The sequence below is a fragment of the Drosophila novamexicana genome, unplaced genomic scaffold (assembly GCF_003285875.2).
Source record: "Drosophila novamexicana strain 15010-1031.04,08,12 unplaced genomic scaffold, DnovRS2.1 tig00004560-arrow-pilon, whole genome shotgun sequence".
Taxonomy (NCBI): Eukaryota; Metazoa; Arthropoda; class Insecta; order Diptera; family Drosophilidae; genus Drosophila; species Drosophila novamexicana.
Genome location: NW_020825054.1, coordinates 575,054 through 590,988, shown reverse-complemented (window position 1 = coordinate 590,988; position 15,935 = coordinate 575,054). Strand labels below are relative to the sequence as shown.

Here is a 15,935-nt window from a genome sequence, read left to right as displayed (position 1 = left end):
GATGTCTACCAAGCCTGCGACTTGGCCCGTGGACTACAAATTGTTAGGCATATACATATATGCATATGTATATGTTAATCGTACATGTGCAAGGGGTTTTCGGCATTTGTTTAATAGAAAAAATATGGGAAACTTTTCGGTTGGGTAGAAACCATTAAAAATAAGTATATCTTTATTTTTTCGCAATACAAAGAAATATTAATCGAAACAAGAGCTACTTAAATACTCAAAATAAGTCCATATAAATGGAATTAATAATATTCTTTGAAGTTATTTACTCTTGCTTAACGGCTACACGCATTGTTGGTGGTTAATTGTGGCTTAAAAAAAAGAACAGCCCGAGCGTGGGTACTGAGCTGGGTTTTCTAGAGAACATTGGCGTCTATTTTGTTGCATCAGCTACGGCCGCTGGTGTTGTTTTAAAACGCTCCAGACGTGCCCGCGCTTTTTCAGCCCATTCACCTTGGCCCTTTGGATCGCTTGCTACAGTCGATGTGCCAACCGTAGCACCAAAGCGTTCCTTGCGCTTTTGCAACCGGTCGTCGGTAACGGTTTTTGGACTCTTTTCTGGCACGACACAACCAAAGCGTTCGGCACGTCTCTTTAAAGCCTCCTTTTGCTGTTCGTCCGTCTCCTTGTTGCCCTTGTTGGCCTTGATTGAAGCTGGAGATGATTTGTTAACCGTGGGCACAGCAGCTGCGGGTGCAGCAGCAGCTTTGGTATCGGGTGTAATGCCAAACTTCTTTGCACGCATTTCCAAGCGCTCCTGTATGCTCAGCTCGCTTAGCTTCTTGTCGGCTAATGCTGCCGCGTCTTTGCTTTTAGTTGCAGCACCACCCACCACAATTGGTTTGCGTTGCGTTTTTGTCGGTTTCTCCTCTAACTCCGAAGCTCCGGGTATGCTGTCCGTTGTTTCGGGTGCAGCATTTTCCTTCGATATCATTATTGTTGTTGTCGTCACCGCCGTCGCTAGCGGTTGCGAATTGTTGCGTTTTAGCACGATTTTCTTAGCTGGCAGCGACGCATTGGTTGCCTCCGATGGCGAATCTGACCCTGCTGCCGTATGTAAAGATAGCTCTGGTATTGTTGTCGCCGTAGGTGTGCTTACTGGGCTCTTTAGCAGCAAATCCTCGTGATCATCACCCAATAATTTGTGCTCGTCCTCGTCCGTCAAAGAGACATCGTCGTCAATAGCGTCGGCAATAGCACTGTCTTCCAGTGAAATGTCGCCTTCAAGTAACGCGGTTTGCAAGCGGTCCTGTAATTCATTTTTATTGCCGTTCAATGGCAACCCACGCAGCTTCAACTCGCGCTTTAAATCCGCAACCTGGATTGGGTATAGCGTGGGTTGTTTGTGTCTTGATTGGGTTATATTATGTATACTCACCTTCATCTTAGTAACATCGCTTTCAGGCATTTTATTCGTTTTTTTATATAAATTTGCGGCACAAACAAGAGTTTTTCTTTCTTGTATCGTATTGGTTATGCCTAGCAGTATGGCAACTCTCTACAAAAATTGTGCATACAATGAAATAGAAGTATAAGTGTTGTAAAGAAACATCGAAATTAACATTTACTCTAATTAACAGCAAGCGTAAAATAAATTCTGTTAAGCTGGAAGTAAGTGTTGAGATGTTGTATGCTCGCTACTGAGTGTTGCGAAACGCAATAAAAGCGCTAAGATTTAAATATTCAACTCTGTGATACATATTTGTATCGGGGATTACTTAATGAAAGCGCTAAGATTTAAATACTCAACTGTTTGATATATTTTCGGATATGCCCTTTTTTGTAATGTGTTTAAAAGTTCAAATGAAACATATAATATTTGTTTTTGTCACATCATCACTGTCACGCTTTTGCAGCTACTACTCACCCTTATACTGGCTATAGCTAGGGCGTACACATGATAAGATATAAAATATGAGTGCCGTACAGAAATAGCAAACACCGGCATACAGCACCACTCGTGCAATCCACACACACACAACAAACCCCGACCGGAAACGGGAAATGCATGCAATATTATCTCGTCGCCTGCTTCTTAGCCGTTCGCTGCGCGAGAGCAAATCTCATGCGTTGGAAATATAGATTGTGTCTGTTGGAAAATGAAAGTGCAGCTGACTAAAAAGGGGTGTGTGTGTATTTGTCTGGAGGATAGATGCCAGAGTTTTGACCTTGAACTGCACTCGACCAAGCTGCTTTGTTTTTAACTGACACCGACCTGCAACTGCACCTGCACTCTCTTAAACACACTTACACATACCCTCACTCACATACTGGCGCTTAACGCATAACGCACACATGTTGCTCATGTGGCGCATAAGTAGCTGCATCTAATTGGAATTGCAGCATACTTGCGTTTATTTATAATTTTTCCGGTCTTCTCTTTGTGGAGGCCACGGCCCACGCATTAACCTTTTGCCAGTCAGCATTTAAAAAGAGTTTGCCGCCCTTTAAGGCAGGTCCGCTGCAATGATAATTATAATGAATGCCTTATATGATGGCAAACGTGAATTCTATGTTGCGGCTGTTCCATTTACTAATTCTATGGCCGTATATGGGGGAGCTTTAATTACAGTTACAATGACTTAACGGACACGCAAACGGGCAGAAGTCTGCGGTCAAGTTGTTGATTAATTGGTCATGACAGTCGCGTTCACGTTCTGCTTATAGGATTACGCAATTACGGATTTAAGGCGTTTCTTGATGTTAATGTTATTCTTAATGTTAATTGTATGTTAAGCGTTTAATTACATTTGAGTTTAACATACATAACTATTTGTGTTGTACTTTTGTAACTTTCGTTAGTTGAATTTAAAATATTCTGGCATTTTGTTTGTGGGTCAGTCTCAAAGATATGCACAGTTAATAACAGTCTCACAAATAAAGCTGGCTTTAAATGATAAGCAAGGTCCTTTTCTATATATCATTCCCAAAAAGAAAGTATAAGAATGGTAAAAATTAAGTAATAATTTTTATATTTTTAAAAGAAATAGTGGACTATAATATAATTATTATAATAATACCAAATCTTTAATTTGTTCTGCTTGCGGTTTATATTAATAATGCAAAACTCAATTATATAATAAATGAGAAAAATAAGCTGTGACTAATAATTCGGTTAGTATAATATATACTTAGTGCCAGTGAGTAACAATGTTAATGTGTGCTTTTACATAATCACAAGAGCTGGCAAGTGGATTTCAATTGGCCTCATCTCATCTAATCATCTTATCATCTACTAAGAATAGATGCTCAATGAAAAAATATGTTTAGAAAACCTACTGTTATACTTAACCAAATGTATGGTATGATATTATTATTATTTTATTATTATTTTTCGGTTGCAGATTTGCCTATTTATTATCATTGCTTACAGGGTATACAATTTCATAATTTTAAATGCGTAAGATATGCATTTCCTAATTTATTGCAGTTTTAATCGATACTTTGCTTTACACTTAAATAAGCTTTCTAGGTGCTTTTCCTTAAATAACTGACCGCTATTGTTGAAATCATTTGCTTTGAGTGCAGCAGCAGCGCTCTGGCGCTCTCCGCGCCTTCTGGCCACTCAATATTATCCGTCAGATACTCGTTCTCAGTTGCGTGACGACTGCCGGAGCGATCGGTTGTGCCAGCTCTCTATAGTTAGCTGCTGTTTTTGTGTTGCGTCTCGTGCTGCGCGCTGTGTTTCCAAATACGCTCACTGATCAACAGACGTCATCGCCAGAGACGGACGTGTCGCTCGATTGATTTGTTGCAAAGAGCAAACAAAAAATAAATATATACAGATATATTAACAAAAACTAAGTGAGTGCGAGTGCGAATACGAGTACGTGTACGTGTATCTATAAGTACGTGCTGTGTGCGCTGCAGTTGCAATTGTACGCAACTTTAAGTTGTCCATAATGCCACAGCCAATACTCAATATAATATAATTAGTATTATATGTAGGCAGCTTTGCTGACCTTGTGCAACTGCGTATCTGAAACTGTGCACGCGTGTGTCTGTGTGTGTGTGTATCTTTTGTGTAAACATCTTTAACATAATCAGTAGAAAGCATCTTGGCAACTGTTTTGGCTTAAAGCAGCATCAAGCAACCTGTTCATTGCATTCTGAGCTAACGCGGCGGCTGCTTCTGGTTCTGTTGTAGTTGTTGTTGCTGCTGTTTTCTTTTTCGATTTTTGGTATCGTTTTCGTGATCACCTCTTTATCACCTGAGTCACTTTTGTATGGCGCTCACGTCACACGCTCACACATACGCCCGCCCAATGGCTCTGGAATGCCAACCAGCTTTTTGATTATAGCTGCTCTCTCGCTCTCCCACACACTCTCCGTCTTTGTCTAGCCCGCTCTCGCTGTTTATCTGCCAGTCTGGCTCTCTGGCTGCGCGCACTGTTTTAGGCCCGTTACCATTTTAAGTTAACAACAATTATATGGCTGCATAGCCATTAAAGGCCAACTCGCCTGTTCTGGCCTGGCCAAAGCGGCCGTGCTATTGTGTGTGTGTGTGCGTGCTACCACAGGAAATCTTCAAGTACGTGACAGCTGAACACCCACCCCAGCACATCACACCCAATACTGGCAGTGATCCCCATCAAATCAACAGCAAATCAGTTTAATACGACCTATGCCATAAAATATGACCTCAATTAATTAAACTAATTGACAGCGCGTGCGGCGTGAATCCCGTAACCAAATCGCAACAAATTTTCCTATATCATATCGAGAGTATATATATATATATATATATATATATATATATATATATATATAGTTGTTCGTCGGGCAGCTAACCAGCTTTATAGTTGCACTTATCGCACTTTCAAGTTGATTTCTTTTATATAGCAGATACGAATAATCGCACACACCTACACATATATGCATATATTTCTTATCTAATCTGTTCATTAACTACGAAAACACATGCGTGAAATCATAAAACAAAATACATATGCACATGTACACATATAAACAGCGAAAAAGAATAGCAAAACTTCTACCTGGTTGCCATACGCCATATATATGTAAGAACAACTGTACTCGCTCTTTATATATAGTTGGAAATCTAACAAAGATTTGGTGTCGTGCAGGTTGTTCAATGTGGAAATAAGTACTTTGATCTTAAAAATTGGGATTTTTAAATAAATCATTTTTGATCATTTCATCAGCGTTTCATTAGTAATTCAATTAGCTAATTCCAATCCTAAGATATCTATATGAGCTGTGTTTACATTTTGCTATGAACCGATCTTCGAACCAAACTGTTTAAAACCATGAATCGAACCGGCGACCTTTCTTTGGTTTTTGCAGCTATTACGCCTGCTTGAAAAGTTTTTTTTTTAAATATATATTTATAACTAAAAACGAGGCGAAACAGCTGCAACTCATAATTTAGCTTTGACTATAATTAGTATATAAATCAGAGTACGCTCCATTGCACACCCATGACTAGCACATATTTAAAAGGCTGTATGGAGAAATTCTTATTGTAGTGACAGCATCCATAGCTGCATATGAGCAATTGTATAGTATGATGCACGATGCGATTACAAAGCGCTGATAAAGGCACAAAGGAGTGGGCTGTAGAAGCTGTGAAGAGTGTCTCACTTATAAGGCATGCACTATACATACATATATGAATTATGTAGATTAAAGTATATATAAATATATATATGTGTGTTCAATGAAGTCGATTAAGCTAAGAAGCATTGCAAAGAACGATCCATAAATTCGTATAAAGCAATTTTCGAGTGCTTTAGTTGGAGGGAAAGAGTTGGCCAGCGGGAGTGAGTGTGTGTGTGTGAGAGCGAGAGAGAGAGAGAGGGAGAAAGAGAGTGCAACAAAGGCATTGGGAAAGAGTGTGAATGTGGCAAGTGTTCCAAGAATATAACGACAACAACAGTAGCAACAACAACAATAATAATAAAGGCGTAACTTGATATGTAAAGTTTACAAGAGGCCAACGCAGCCGCAGCCCCAACTCCAGTCCCTGCCCCGCGTCGATAACAAAAAAGTCGTTTTCAGTACAGTATATTTCACATTTTATGAAAGCGTAATTATGTTTAAATAATTTATTATGTGTATTAATTACAATGCGAGCACTTCTCGGGCCTTACACTTTCGATGTCTGCTTTTGATAGTCCATTTCCGTTAATCATATCACACACACATGCATAATACTCTATAGTTGATCTAGACCGAAGGCAATTACACTTTGCCAATCTTTAATGCAAATCTTGATAATATTGCTGAGTTAAGCAACAATTTTACATCGCGTTGCAGAAGAGGTAGCCGCATTGAAATAGCAACAATTTGCTTTCTTTTCCCCCCGCCCTTTTTTTTTGCAAATTCTAAACAAACTTAAACGCCCGCCAGTGGAGCAGTCAGCCATTAAGTAGCATTAACAACAACAACAACAACTAAAACCCGAACCAGAACAAAAATAAATAAACAACACTTGCGTTTGTTTTGCATTTAATTGCGTTTTTTTTCTTGTTTCTTGTTCGACGCTTCTTTTAAATTATTATAAACAAACCAAATGTGGGCGCTGTTTTAGTGACTAGCGTGCAAATAAATTACACTGTGTATTGTACACCTGCAAGTGTGTATTGTGCACCTGAACATATGTACATATTATACAAGGTCTGTTGCTATTTATACATATTGGCAGCTGATTAAGCAATTTTGCCAAAAGTTCTGAATGATCAGATGTTGCAGAGCACACCTGAGTAGAAAATCCAAAAGCTGTAATCGAACAGTTTTTGAATGAGCAATTAAATGGATTAACAAGTGGCAACAAGTGCAATTTCTCTGAGATGTAATTGAATGAATCATACACACATGAATATGTACAAATACATATATAATTCTTGGCACAAATCCAGCATTTAACCATTGTGGAAAACTCAGGTTGTGGCCAATCTGGGTAACATAGGAGTAGGCAGCAATTTAGTAATTTATAAGCATTAGAGTTAGTAAAGATTCAAACAGACTTATGATTATTTGAATCTCAATTCATTAGCAAAGAAATTAATGTAATCAATCTACTTGTAAAACATAAAATTCCAAATGGCAATCACTTTTTTGCTGTACAGCACAAAAAGCACATGTATGATAAAAGAAAAAAAAAAGAAATAATACAAATAAAAAAACGGAACTACAAAGTGAGCACTTAACCCCAGTTGGGTTGCCCATGCAGCAATTAGCTTTAATTGTGTGGGGAGGCATGGCCATGGCAGCGAACCCAGAGAGATCAGCTGTTGGCGCCAAGAAGCCACATCAAGAGTGCGGCTGCAGTTAAAGATCAGGCAACTGCATATCTACAAGTACAAATGTGTTTGCATTGTGGCATGCCACAAGCCGAAAGTTCAAATGAAAATGCTTATTTCGAACGGTAAACGATGATCGACCTTTATTAATTCATATGTCAATGTAACCGGTTTTCTGTTTGTAACTGCAGCCCGTTGTATTATAATGTATTATGTGGGTTGACCTGTTGGCAGCCTTTGGATGAGTCACTAGAATCAGATCGTCGTCATCTAGCTACACCCGCTCTTAGATTTGTTCATTTCGCACTCAATCAGGTTGTTTATAATTGTAATAAGAGGTTGCCCCAGCCAATTGACTGACAATCTTATGGCGTGAGTCATATTTTAAGTTATCTGTTTCCCAGAATTCGTATGAGTTTTCTGCGTATTCGAGGAATGAAAGAGATTCGGACTCTAACTGTAACTTAATGCAAATTGAGCATTTGTGTGTTTAACATTGTTTAACACTGGACATGAGATGCTGTAGGGAAATCTAGTTCATGTTTTGGGTCAACAACTCGTTTGGTTGACGCTGACTGAAAACCAGTTTTAATTAAAAAAGAAACATTTATGAAACGAAATTTTGTTTGGCTGGTGAAAGTGCATAAGTTTTTCAAACGTTTTCATGTTATATAAGGCGTAAACAACAACAGGCCCCAAAAATGCCTAATGAATTTCACAGAATCGAATCAATTGTAGCATTGTAAAGTTTTTTATGCGGGTTTTATTTAACTTTTAATTGAATTGTTAATGCCCTCGTCTGCTGTTTTGCTCACACACAAGTGCTTGTACAATGTGCAATTTCATTTAAAAATGAAAATTGTTAAGCTTTTGCTGATTAGATTAATTATTTGAAGTTCATGACTTAACAGCGCGCTGTTGATAACAGCCGCTGCATAAAAATGTAACGGTTAAGTCTGATGTTAAGTTGCCTGGCCTGCGAAATTGAAGAAAATGCACCCACACACACACATACACACACAGTAGATTTCCGGTCGCAGTGAGCTGTGGGTGTGGCAAGATAAACAACGCATGTCGCTTCAACATATGCCACCAAATGGTGCAAGGCAGCGGCGCACTAAGATGTCACATACACACATATAATCATATTAATGCGACGATTCCGCTTTCTTAATATTTTCAGTTGGTTTGCACAATGTCGAAAAGTCTGCGCCCTCTTAAAATAACCATCGTGGGCGATGGCATGGTGGGTAAGACCTGCCTCCTGATAACCTACACACAAAACGAATTTCCCGAGGAGTACATACCGACTGTGTTCGATAATCATGCCTGCAACATAACAGTCGATGATAATGAATACAATTTAACACTATGGGACACGGCCGGTCAGGAGGATTACGAAAGGCTGCGCCCATTGAGTTATCCAAATGTGGGTATTTCTACAGGCATAATGTTTGTCTGTTCTTATCTAATCTTTTTTCTTTTTGCCACAGACGAACTGCTTCCTGTTATGCTATTCCATCAGCAGTCGCACCTCGTTCGAGAACATCAAGAGTAAATGGTGGCCAGAAATTCGTCACTTTGGCGCCAATGTGCCTGTGGTTCTGGTTGGCACTAAGCTGGATTTGCGTATACCGAATTCAGAAAAATTTGTAACCACACAGGAGGGCCGACGATTGCGCAAGGAGATACATGCGCATCAATTGGTCGAGTGTTCAGCGAAGAAGAAGATCAATTTACCGCAGGTGTTCGAAGAGGCGGTGCGAGCGGTGGAGAAGAAACCAGGAAAGAAGCCGCAAACGTGCAAAATACTTTAATTAAGTCCTATGCCTAATGTTAAATATTGTTATACGTAATTGTATTATGTAATTGTCTAATTCGCGAGCATTCGATTCGCCTGTTTCGCAGTGTGTGTAGGAAAATGTAACGTTAAGCTCTTATTTTAAGTTGTAGTTGTCTGAAAACTATTTTCGTATGCGACCAAAGTGCATTTTTTTTATGTAAAAATCAAAACAAATTTAACTGCAAAATTGTTTGAATAGAAATGTGTATTATATATTTTCAATAAAAACTAGTCATTAAAAAAAGTAGTTTTCAAATTAATTGGTTAGCCAAATACATAATAAACGATTGATTTGCGCGGTTCAAATTTGGTAATTTGGAAAAGTGCTGCCAACTCGTTACAAAAGCGATGTAATGTATATTCTAGTATTTATATTTTTGTATTTTCTCATTAAGCTCCTGTGGTCACACTGACATTTAGCAAACAGCTCTGAAAAACAAGAATAAAATAAACAATGAGCAGTGAAAAGGCTGAAAAAGCCAAAGTCAGCGCACAAATCAAACATGTGCCAAAGGATGCACAAGTTATTATGTCCATACTTAAGGAACTCAACATTCAGGAGTACGAGCCGCGCGTCGTCAACCAAATGCTCGAATTTACATTTCGTAAGTGCCGCAGCTACAACTCGCAACTTTGTTTTTAAATGAAAGTCATTTTGGTTTTACCTCAGGCTATGTGACCTGCATACTGGATGACGCCAAGGTATATGCGAATCACGCGCGTAAGAAAACCATCGATCTGGATGATGTGCGCCTTGCCACTGAGATGACCCTAGACAAGAGCTTCACGGGGCCGCCATCACGTCATGTGCTGGCCAAAATGGCCGAACTGCGTAATGCGATGCCACTGCCGCCCGTCAAGCCGCATTGCGGCCTGCGCCTGCCTCCCGATCGCTACTGTCTGACCGGTGTCAACTACAAGCTGCGCGCAACAAATCAACCCAAAAAGATGACCAAATCCGCGCTAGAGGGACGCGCTGTAAAAACGGTCGTGAAGCCGGTGTCCAGCGCCAATGGACCCAAGCGCGCACATTCAATTGTGTCCAAACAACAGGTGGTTACCATACCCAAACCAGTCATCAAATTCACAACCGCAACGAAAACGGTCACCGCAATGGAGGTCAAGAGCGAGCCTAACGCCAGTGACATGAAAATGGAGGTGGACAGCGATGCGGCAGCCGTTGGCAGCATTGGTGGCAGTAACGTGGCTGTAAAGCGGGAACGCGAGGAGGAGGAATTTGAATTTACAGCGAACTGAGAACATATATGTCTAAATATACATTAAGCATATATTTGTAAATTTAAAGGATCTGTTCGGATAATACGTTTCGGCAGTTCTACAACTTTTCTATATTGTTCAATTTCAATATGACTATAAAAGTAGAGCTTATTAGCTAACGTGTATCTATATATATATTCAATTGTTTGTCTCTTTGACAGACTGACTGGAATCGAAAGAACATTCGAATATCTGACTACAATTGAATATACTTTCTATGGTCAACAGACGGCGCTACTAAAAATTACTTCAGATTGTTTTAGTAGTCTATACTTTACTGCGTAATAATTTAGTATTTTCTAAAATACAATTGCACACTTTTCTGCCGCTTCGAAAAGTAGTTGACTCCAATGTTGAAAAGAACTTAATTCATTGTTTGATCTTCGAAAGGCCAATGCGGACGCTTGAACCTCTATATTATAAATATATATACAAATATTATAATATATTTTAAGGGAACGGCGACTTCTGCCTGTTACAGGGTATACAAATATGTTTTAAATGTGTATCAGCGTTAAAGTTTTTATTAAACAATAATTTTAATGGGTAAAAAGTAATTTAACAAATTGTGAACTTAAGGTTTCCCCGATATAAAAAACAGTCTATCGGAAATATGCCCGGTTCTTTCTAGGGGATGCTTTGCTTCTGAGAATGTTTGAATGGAAAAGATCATGTGAGTAAAGTTCGGACTTCATTTGAGCGCTAGAATGATGGTACAGCCTAGATCCATGATTTGCAAATATTCAGAGCCACCATCCTGAAGCCGATAGCAGCATTCCTGAAAAATACTAAGGATTAGCTAAGCCAATACACAGGGCCACAGCGTTGAACTTACGCCCAGCTTGTCGCATATGATGGCCTTCTGTTTGTCAGTTAGGGAGCCGCAGCGGACAATGAACTCCACGAACTGATCCATCATCTGGCCAACGCTGTATGCCGAGTAGCCAATTTCACGTACAAAATGCTCCAAACGCTCGTAGTTACCCGAGCGACAGACCTCAAGATAATCTTCCAGATAATGCTCCGGTATGATGCCAGACATCTCGAGCAGATCGTCCGTATTAATGGTGTGCTCGGCGCCTTTGAGGCGATAGCAGGATTGCAATGTGGTGATGGCGCGTCGCATATCTCCACCGGATATCCTTACAATGGACTTGTAAGCATCAGGATCAATGCGCACGCCCTCCAGCTCGCAGATGTGCTGCAATCGCGCAATGATCTGTGTCTCGCCCAGGGCTTTGAAGCGAAACTTGGAGCAGCGCGACGTTATGGGCACAATAATGCGCGACACATAATTGCAGATGAGACAGAAACGCGTGCTGCGACTCTCCTTCTCCATAGTGCGACGCAGTGCCGCTTGAGCTGCATGGGTCATGGAGTCCGCTTCGTCCAAGACAATAATCTTAAAGGGCGGACACGAACGGCCATCGGGACGCACATTACTTGCCGTAAGCTGTGCGAAATTCTTGATCTTAGTGCGCACCACATTGATACCACGTTCGTCGGAGGCATTCAGCTCTAGTATGCGATCGCGGTACATGTCGCCAAAGATTTGACGTGCCGCCGCAAGAATGGTGCTAGTTTTGCCAGTGCCGGGCGGGCCATAGAGGAGCATATTGGGCAAATCGGCGCCCTCGACGCATTTGCGTAGCACGGCCACCACCTCCGATTGCTCAACTACATCATCCACGCTTCTTGGGCGACTATGCGGCAAAATTAATGCAAAATTGACAACAGTTGTAATGTGCTCGAGTTTTAAATGCCACTTACTATTTTTCCACCCATGGTGCGGGGGGTTTGCGGCGTTCAGCGGGTGTATTGGCTGCCTGCTTGTCTGTGTTGCTGTTGCCAGAGCTGGATTTGCCAGTTTTTAAAAACGCCTGCATTTTGTTTGGGAAAACAACTTTAAAATTCGCAACAAAAATTTGGCGCGAATGGAACAGCTGAGTCTCATGTTAACTCAAAATGGCAATAACAGAATTCGCAGTCATGTTAAATTGCAACAGTGCTGGCAAACGAACGAAATGAACTAGTTCTATTGAAAGCCTCTCAATCAGTCAGCAAGTGTTGGCAATCGTTGTTGATGATGATGTGGAATTTACAAATTGAGTTGTTGCTTCAGTTAGTTTAATTATTTAAATAAAAACGCAGTACCATGGACATAACGCAGCATTTTAAGGCCAGCGTTATGACGGTGCGACTGCAACGCAAGACTGAGCTGGCGGCCGCCAAAGCCAAAGCACAGGACAGGCAACAACGTTCGGGCGCCATCAGCACAAAGCCCACCGCTGGCAACAATGACTTTGCCAAACAGGCAAAGGATGTTTGCAACAAGATAACAACGCTTCGGAATGTGCTTATCGAGAATCGCACGGCCTATATGCGCATTGGCCAGCACCTAAAGAGCGCCACCCACATGACGGACGCCGAGCGCGATTTGATTGATCGCGAATCGGAGAAGTTCGTGACATACTACACACAGCATCTGGCTAAGATGCGCAGCGACTGGAAGAGCGCTAAACGAAAGCCACAGGAGCGTCAGCACATCGAAGCAGTGCTCGATTTGCTGGTCAGCTATCTGCACAGCGTGGAGCAGATATACCTGGATCAAAAAAAATATCGCGTACAGCACGAGCTAGAGACATACAGGTTGCTAAAACTGGCGGCGGATAAGAAGAAGATACCAGTGCGTCCAGCCGGCGTTAACAGCGGCAAGCTGACTAAGCGTCAACTGAGCAATGACAGCGTTGACAGCAACGAGGAGCTGTCGCCTGTGGCAGCAGCAGACGAGGATAACGATTGGAACAACGACAGCTGGGCTGAGTGGGATGACGAGCAGGAAGAGTCGCAGTTGGACAGCAGCTCGACCACAGACAATCAGCATCAGCCGCGCACGCGCAAACGCAGCCGGCCTGCCGGGATAAGTAGCGCTGACTCCTCGGCGAAAGTTGCGCTGGACGAGGACATTCAGAAGACTGCGCAGCAGCAAGAGAACGACGGAGAGGATGTGTTAAGCGCCGAGGATATGCAGCTGTTCGAGGCGGAAAATGTGCATATATACAATCTGCTGCAGGGCGTCTCCGAGGAGGTCGAACAAATTGAAAAGAACGTTGTGGACATAGCACAGCTGCAGGACATATTTACAGAGAAGGTGAGCAAAAACCAATCCTTAAGCTGCACGCTCTTTGACCCGATTTATGTTTATTTAACAGGTTGCTTTGCAACAACACAATATCGAGCGCATTGTGAGCGCCGTGGTGGGCACCACGGAGAACGTCAAGGATGCCAACGAGCAGATACGTCAGGCGACGCAGCGCAACGCCGGTTTGCGTGTCTGGTCCTTATTCTTTTTGCTGGTCATGTCTTTCTCCTTACTTTTTCTTGACTGGTACTATGATTGAAATTGAAAAATTGTTTCGTGTAAAAAATTAATAAGAAAATGTGAAAGTGAAAAACTCATAATTGTTTTTGTTATCGCACTCTAAAACATAACTTGTTTATTACGTAATTTATATTTAAAAATAAAAAATTAGAAACAATGCTGTTCGTGTAGTAGTTCTTGTTGTCACTAGCGCTATTTCGTTTTATAACTAAAGGTTACAAATTAAGTGAGCTCAGCCTTAACTAAATTTTAAATGATATTTGAGTTAATTAATCGTTTGTGTTTCACAATTTGTTCAAATGGAACTCAGAGAGCCGAACATTTACCAATTGAAAATAAAGTACAATAATAATAGGCGTCTTAAAAACTAAATTAAGTAGAGTTCAATCAATGTCATCAGTTCCATTATTTAAAAAATGCGTTACGAAAGTAATTTTCCCCATGGCAGAGTGTCTGATTCAATTCTTCAGCTAAATAGTTAGGTTGTCTGTAACCAAGACTTGTCTTAAATTAGTGTAATATTTAAAACTGTGCCGCATGTTAGTTTTATCTAGTTTGCACCTGAAATGAGGTTCCATAATAAAAAGTATATGCAAACCTTTAGTTCACAATTTGTTTTTGCAGTACTTCGTAGTACCCATATATAGCATTCATTCAATGAATATCCCCCATTTTTTGATATTAGATCTAGGCTTAAGTGTAACTAAGTATTTTTGTGTGTGGTGGCTTACAACTAGTTGTGTGCATTGAATGCAGTCTGCAACAGTTTTGCTGTTGTGCGGGGTTTTCTCTCTCTGTGTGTATTTAAAAATGGAAGCCATCGCTAGACATAGCAATAGTAATAGGAAGGTTCCGTTCCTGGTTCCTGATAAACCAAATAATAAAGCTGCGACAATCGTTATGGCGTATTCACAATCATATCCAACGATGGCGCTACACTGCTCTCCACCAGCTCCACAGAGCCGGGGCAATCCTCGATGCTGCCGCCGTTGCCATTGCAACTGCTAAGAGGCGTCAATGGCAGCGATTCCTCGGTAGTTGCTGGCGTCGAAGGATTCTCGATTTTGCTGCTCACGCTGCTGGGCATCTTATCGTTGAGGAATACGCCCAGCGGCAGGTGGGTATTTATATGTGCTGCACATGAAAGCAAATTCAGTTAATTAATGTTTTTTCCATTTTTAATATTATGACTAAAATCTACTTAATGTCTAAAGCTGGTGCAGGTGTTATGCGTATCATCAGGCAATCGAGCTTAAATATTAAATAACTAAATATATATATATTTATATATAATAGATTTAAACTAATTAGAACTAGCCACTACATTTGGAGACTACTTAGTTTAGGTTTTATTTCAGTGCCTAGTAGCTTTTGGCTAAAACTTTACCACGATGACTCGAAAAATGTAGAAACGTGCGTGGACAGTAATCGCATTTGTAAAATAGTTCCCTGTTGTGGGTGCGCCGATGTTTGCGCAATTCTTTGATATAGGCGAATGCCTCGCCGCATTCGTCGCACTCGAAGCCGCTTTCTGTAAGAAAATCAATTGGGGGTTCCGTTTGTAGCTAAGCGGCAGTTAGATTCTTAACATGTGGTCAACAGCGTGAGTTGACAAAGTGGTTGGTACAGTGCTGTGTCTGGAGGAGCTTTGAAACACATTTGGAGACATTTGTTACCACAAAATAGTTTAACAGCGATTTAACATATGTTCTAATGTTGCTAACAGCCAGTTAACAGCAAGTGCAGGTGAGCCCAAAAGGAATTCAGTTTGAAAGGGTGTATATTGGTTTTTGATTTGATATCTAGCGCACCATGTGGGATGTAAAGGGGATAACAACACGAATATTTTGAATCACACGGTTTTTTCAAAGTTATCCAACAGCGGGTAACACATTGTCTAAAGAATACTAACAAGTCTACTAAGTTAACCGTGAGTGCAGCGAATTCATAATCCAAAGGAGGCGTGCAAACTGGTTTTGAACAAATTAGGTTCTCGAACGCTAACGTCAAAACAATCTGACACATCAACACTAACTACGTGAATATTTCTTTTTAAAAACTACAATTATAGTGTGTTCCTCGCTTATTAGTTTTGTCTCTATGTATCATTATTAATTTCTGTTTGTTTATATACACAAAACCCACTAATAATAATGCA

General features: G+C 40.7%; 6 protein-coding genes across 9 annotated transcripts in view; 3 read left to right on the top strand and 3 right to left on the bottom strand.

Moving 5' to 3' along the window:
• Window positions 1-151: 151 nt before the first annotated feature.
• LOC115770660 (SAP domain-containing ribonucleoprotein) lies at window positions 152-1,503 on the bottom strand. Of its 2 annotated transcripts, none has more exons than XM_030716026.1 (2): window positions 1,388-1,503; window positions 152-1,327 (listed from the first exon to the last, which is right to left on the bottom strand). In XM_030716026.1, the coding sequence occupies exons 1-2, from the start codon at window positions 1,415-1,417 to the stop codon at window positions 383-385; spliced, it is 975 nt and encodes a 324-aa protein (XP_030571886.1). In that variant the 5' UTR covers window positions 1,418-1,503; the 3' UTR covers window positions 152-382. The 2 variants fall into 2 exon arrangements, with proteins under 2 accessions (XP_030571886.1, XP_030571887.1); XM_030716027.1 differs by having other exon boundaries at window positions 152-1,258.
• Window positions 1,504-3,616: 2,113 nt separating this feature from the next.
• On the top strand, window positions 3,617-9,320 carry LOC115770781 (ras-like GTP-binding protein RhoL). 2 transcript variants are annotated; one of them, XM_030716202.1, is made up of 3 exons: window positions 3,617-3,813; window positions 8,458-8,703; window positions 8,768-9,320. In XM_030716202.1, exons 2-3 carry the CDS (start codon window positions 8,470-8,472, stop codon window positions 9,089-9,091), a joined length of 558 nt encoding a protein of 185 aa, XP_030572062.1. In that variant the 5' UTR covers window positions 3,617-3,813; window positions 8,458-8,469; the 3' UTR covers window positions 9,092-9,320. The 2 variants fall into 2 exon arrangements, with proteins under 2 accessions (XP_030572062.1, XP_030572061.1); XM_030716201.1 differs by having other exon boundaries at window positions 3,617-3,857.
• Window positions 9,321-9,535: 215 nt separating this feature from the next.
• Window positions 9,536-10,729, top strand: LOC115770780 (transcription initiation factor TFIID subunit 9). Its single transcript, XM_030716200.1, has 2 exons — window positions 9,536-9,722; window positions 9,788-10,729. The coding sequence occupies exons 1-2, from the start codon at window positions 9,572-9,574 to the stop codon at window positions 10,372-10,374; spliced, it is 738 nt and encodes a 245-aa protein (XP_030572060.1). The 5' UTR covers window positions 9,536-9,571; the 3' UTR covers window positions 10,375-10,729.
• Window positions 10,730-10,919: 190 nt separating this feature from the next.
• LOC115770779 (replication factor C subunit 4) lies at window positions 10,920-12,418 on the bottom strand. Its single transcript, XM_030716199.1, has 3 exons — window positions 12,166-12,418; window positions 11,231-12,098; window positions 10,920-11,173 (listed from the first exon to the last, which is right to left on the bottom strand). The coding sequence occupies exons 1-3, from the start codon at window positions 12,279-12,281 to the stop codon at window positions 11,087-11,089; spliced, it is 1,071 nt and encodes a 356-aa protein (XP_030572059.1). The 5' UTR covers window positions 12,282-12,418; the 3' UTR covers window positions 10,920-11,086.
• Window positions 12,419-12,459: 41 nt separating this feature from the next.
• On the top strand, window positions 12,460-13,924 carry LOC115770778 (syntaxin-18). The gene is made up of 2 exons (XM_030716198.1): window positions 12,460-13,546; window positions 13,608-13,924. Exons 1-2 carry the CDS (start codon window positions 12,551-12,553, stop codon window positions 13,794-13,796), a joined length of 1,185 nt encoding a protein of 394 aa, XP_030572058.1. The 5' UTR covers window positions 12,460-12,550; the 3' UTR covers window positions 13,797-13,924.
• Window positions 13,925-13,996: 72 nt separating this feature from the next.
• LOC115770776 overlaps window positions 13,997-15,935 on the bottom strand; it is a 34,454-nt gene continuing 32,515 nt past the window's right edge. For both annotated transcript variants that reach the window (XM_030716195.1, XM_030716196.1), the window contains exon 6: window positions 13,997-14,911. In XM_030716195.1, coding sequence (XP_030572055.1) covers window positions 14,676-14,911 — 236 coding nt within the window. In that variant the 3' untranslated portion in view covers window positions 13,997-14,675. The remainder of the gene's footprint in view (window positions 14,912-15,935) is intronic.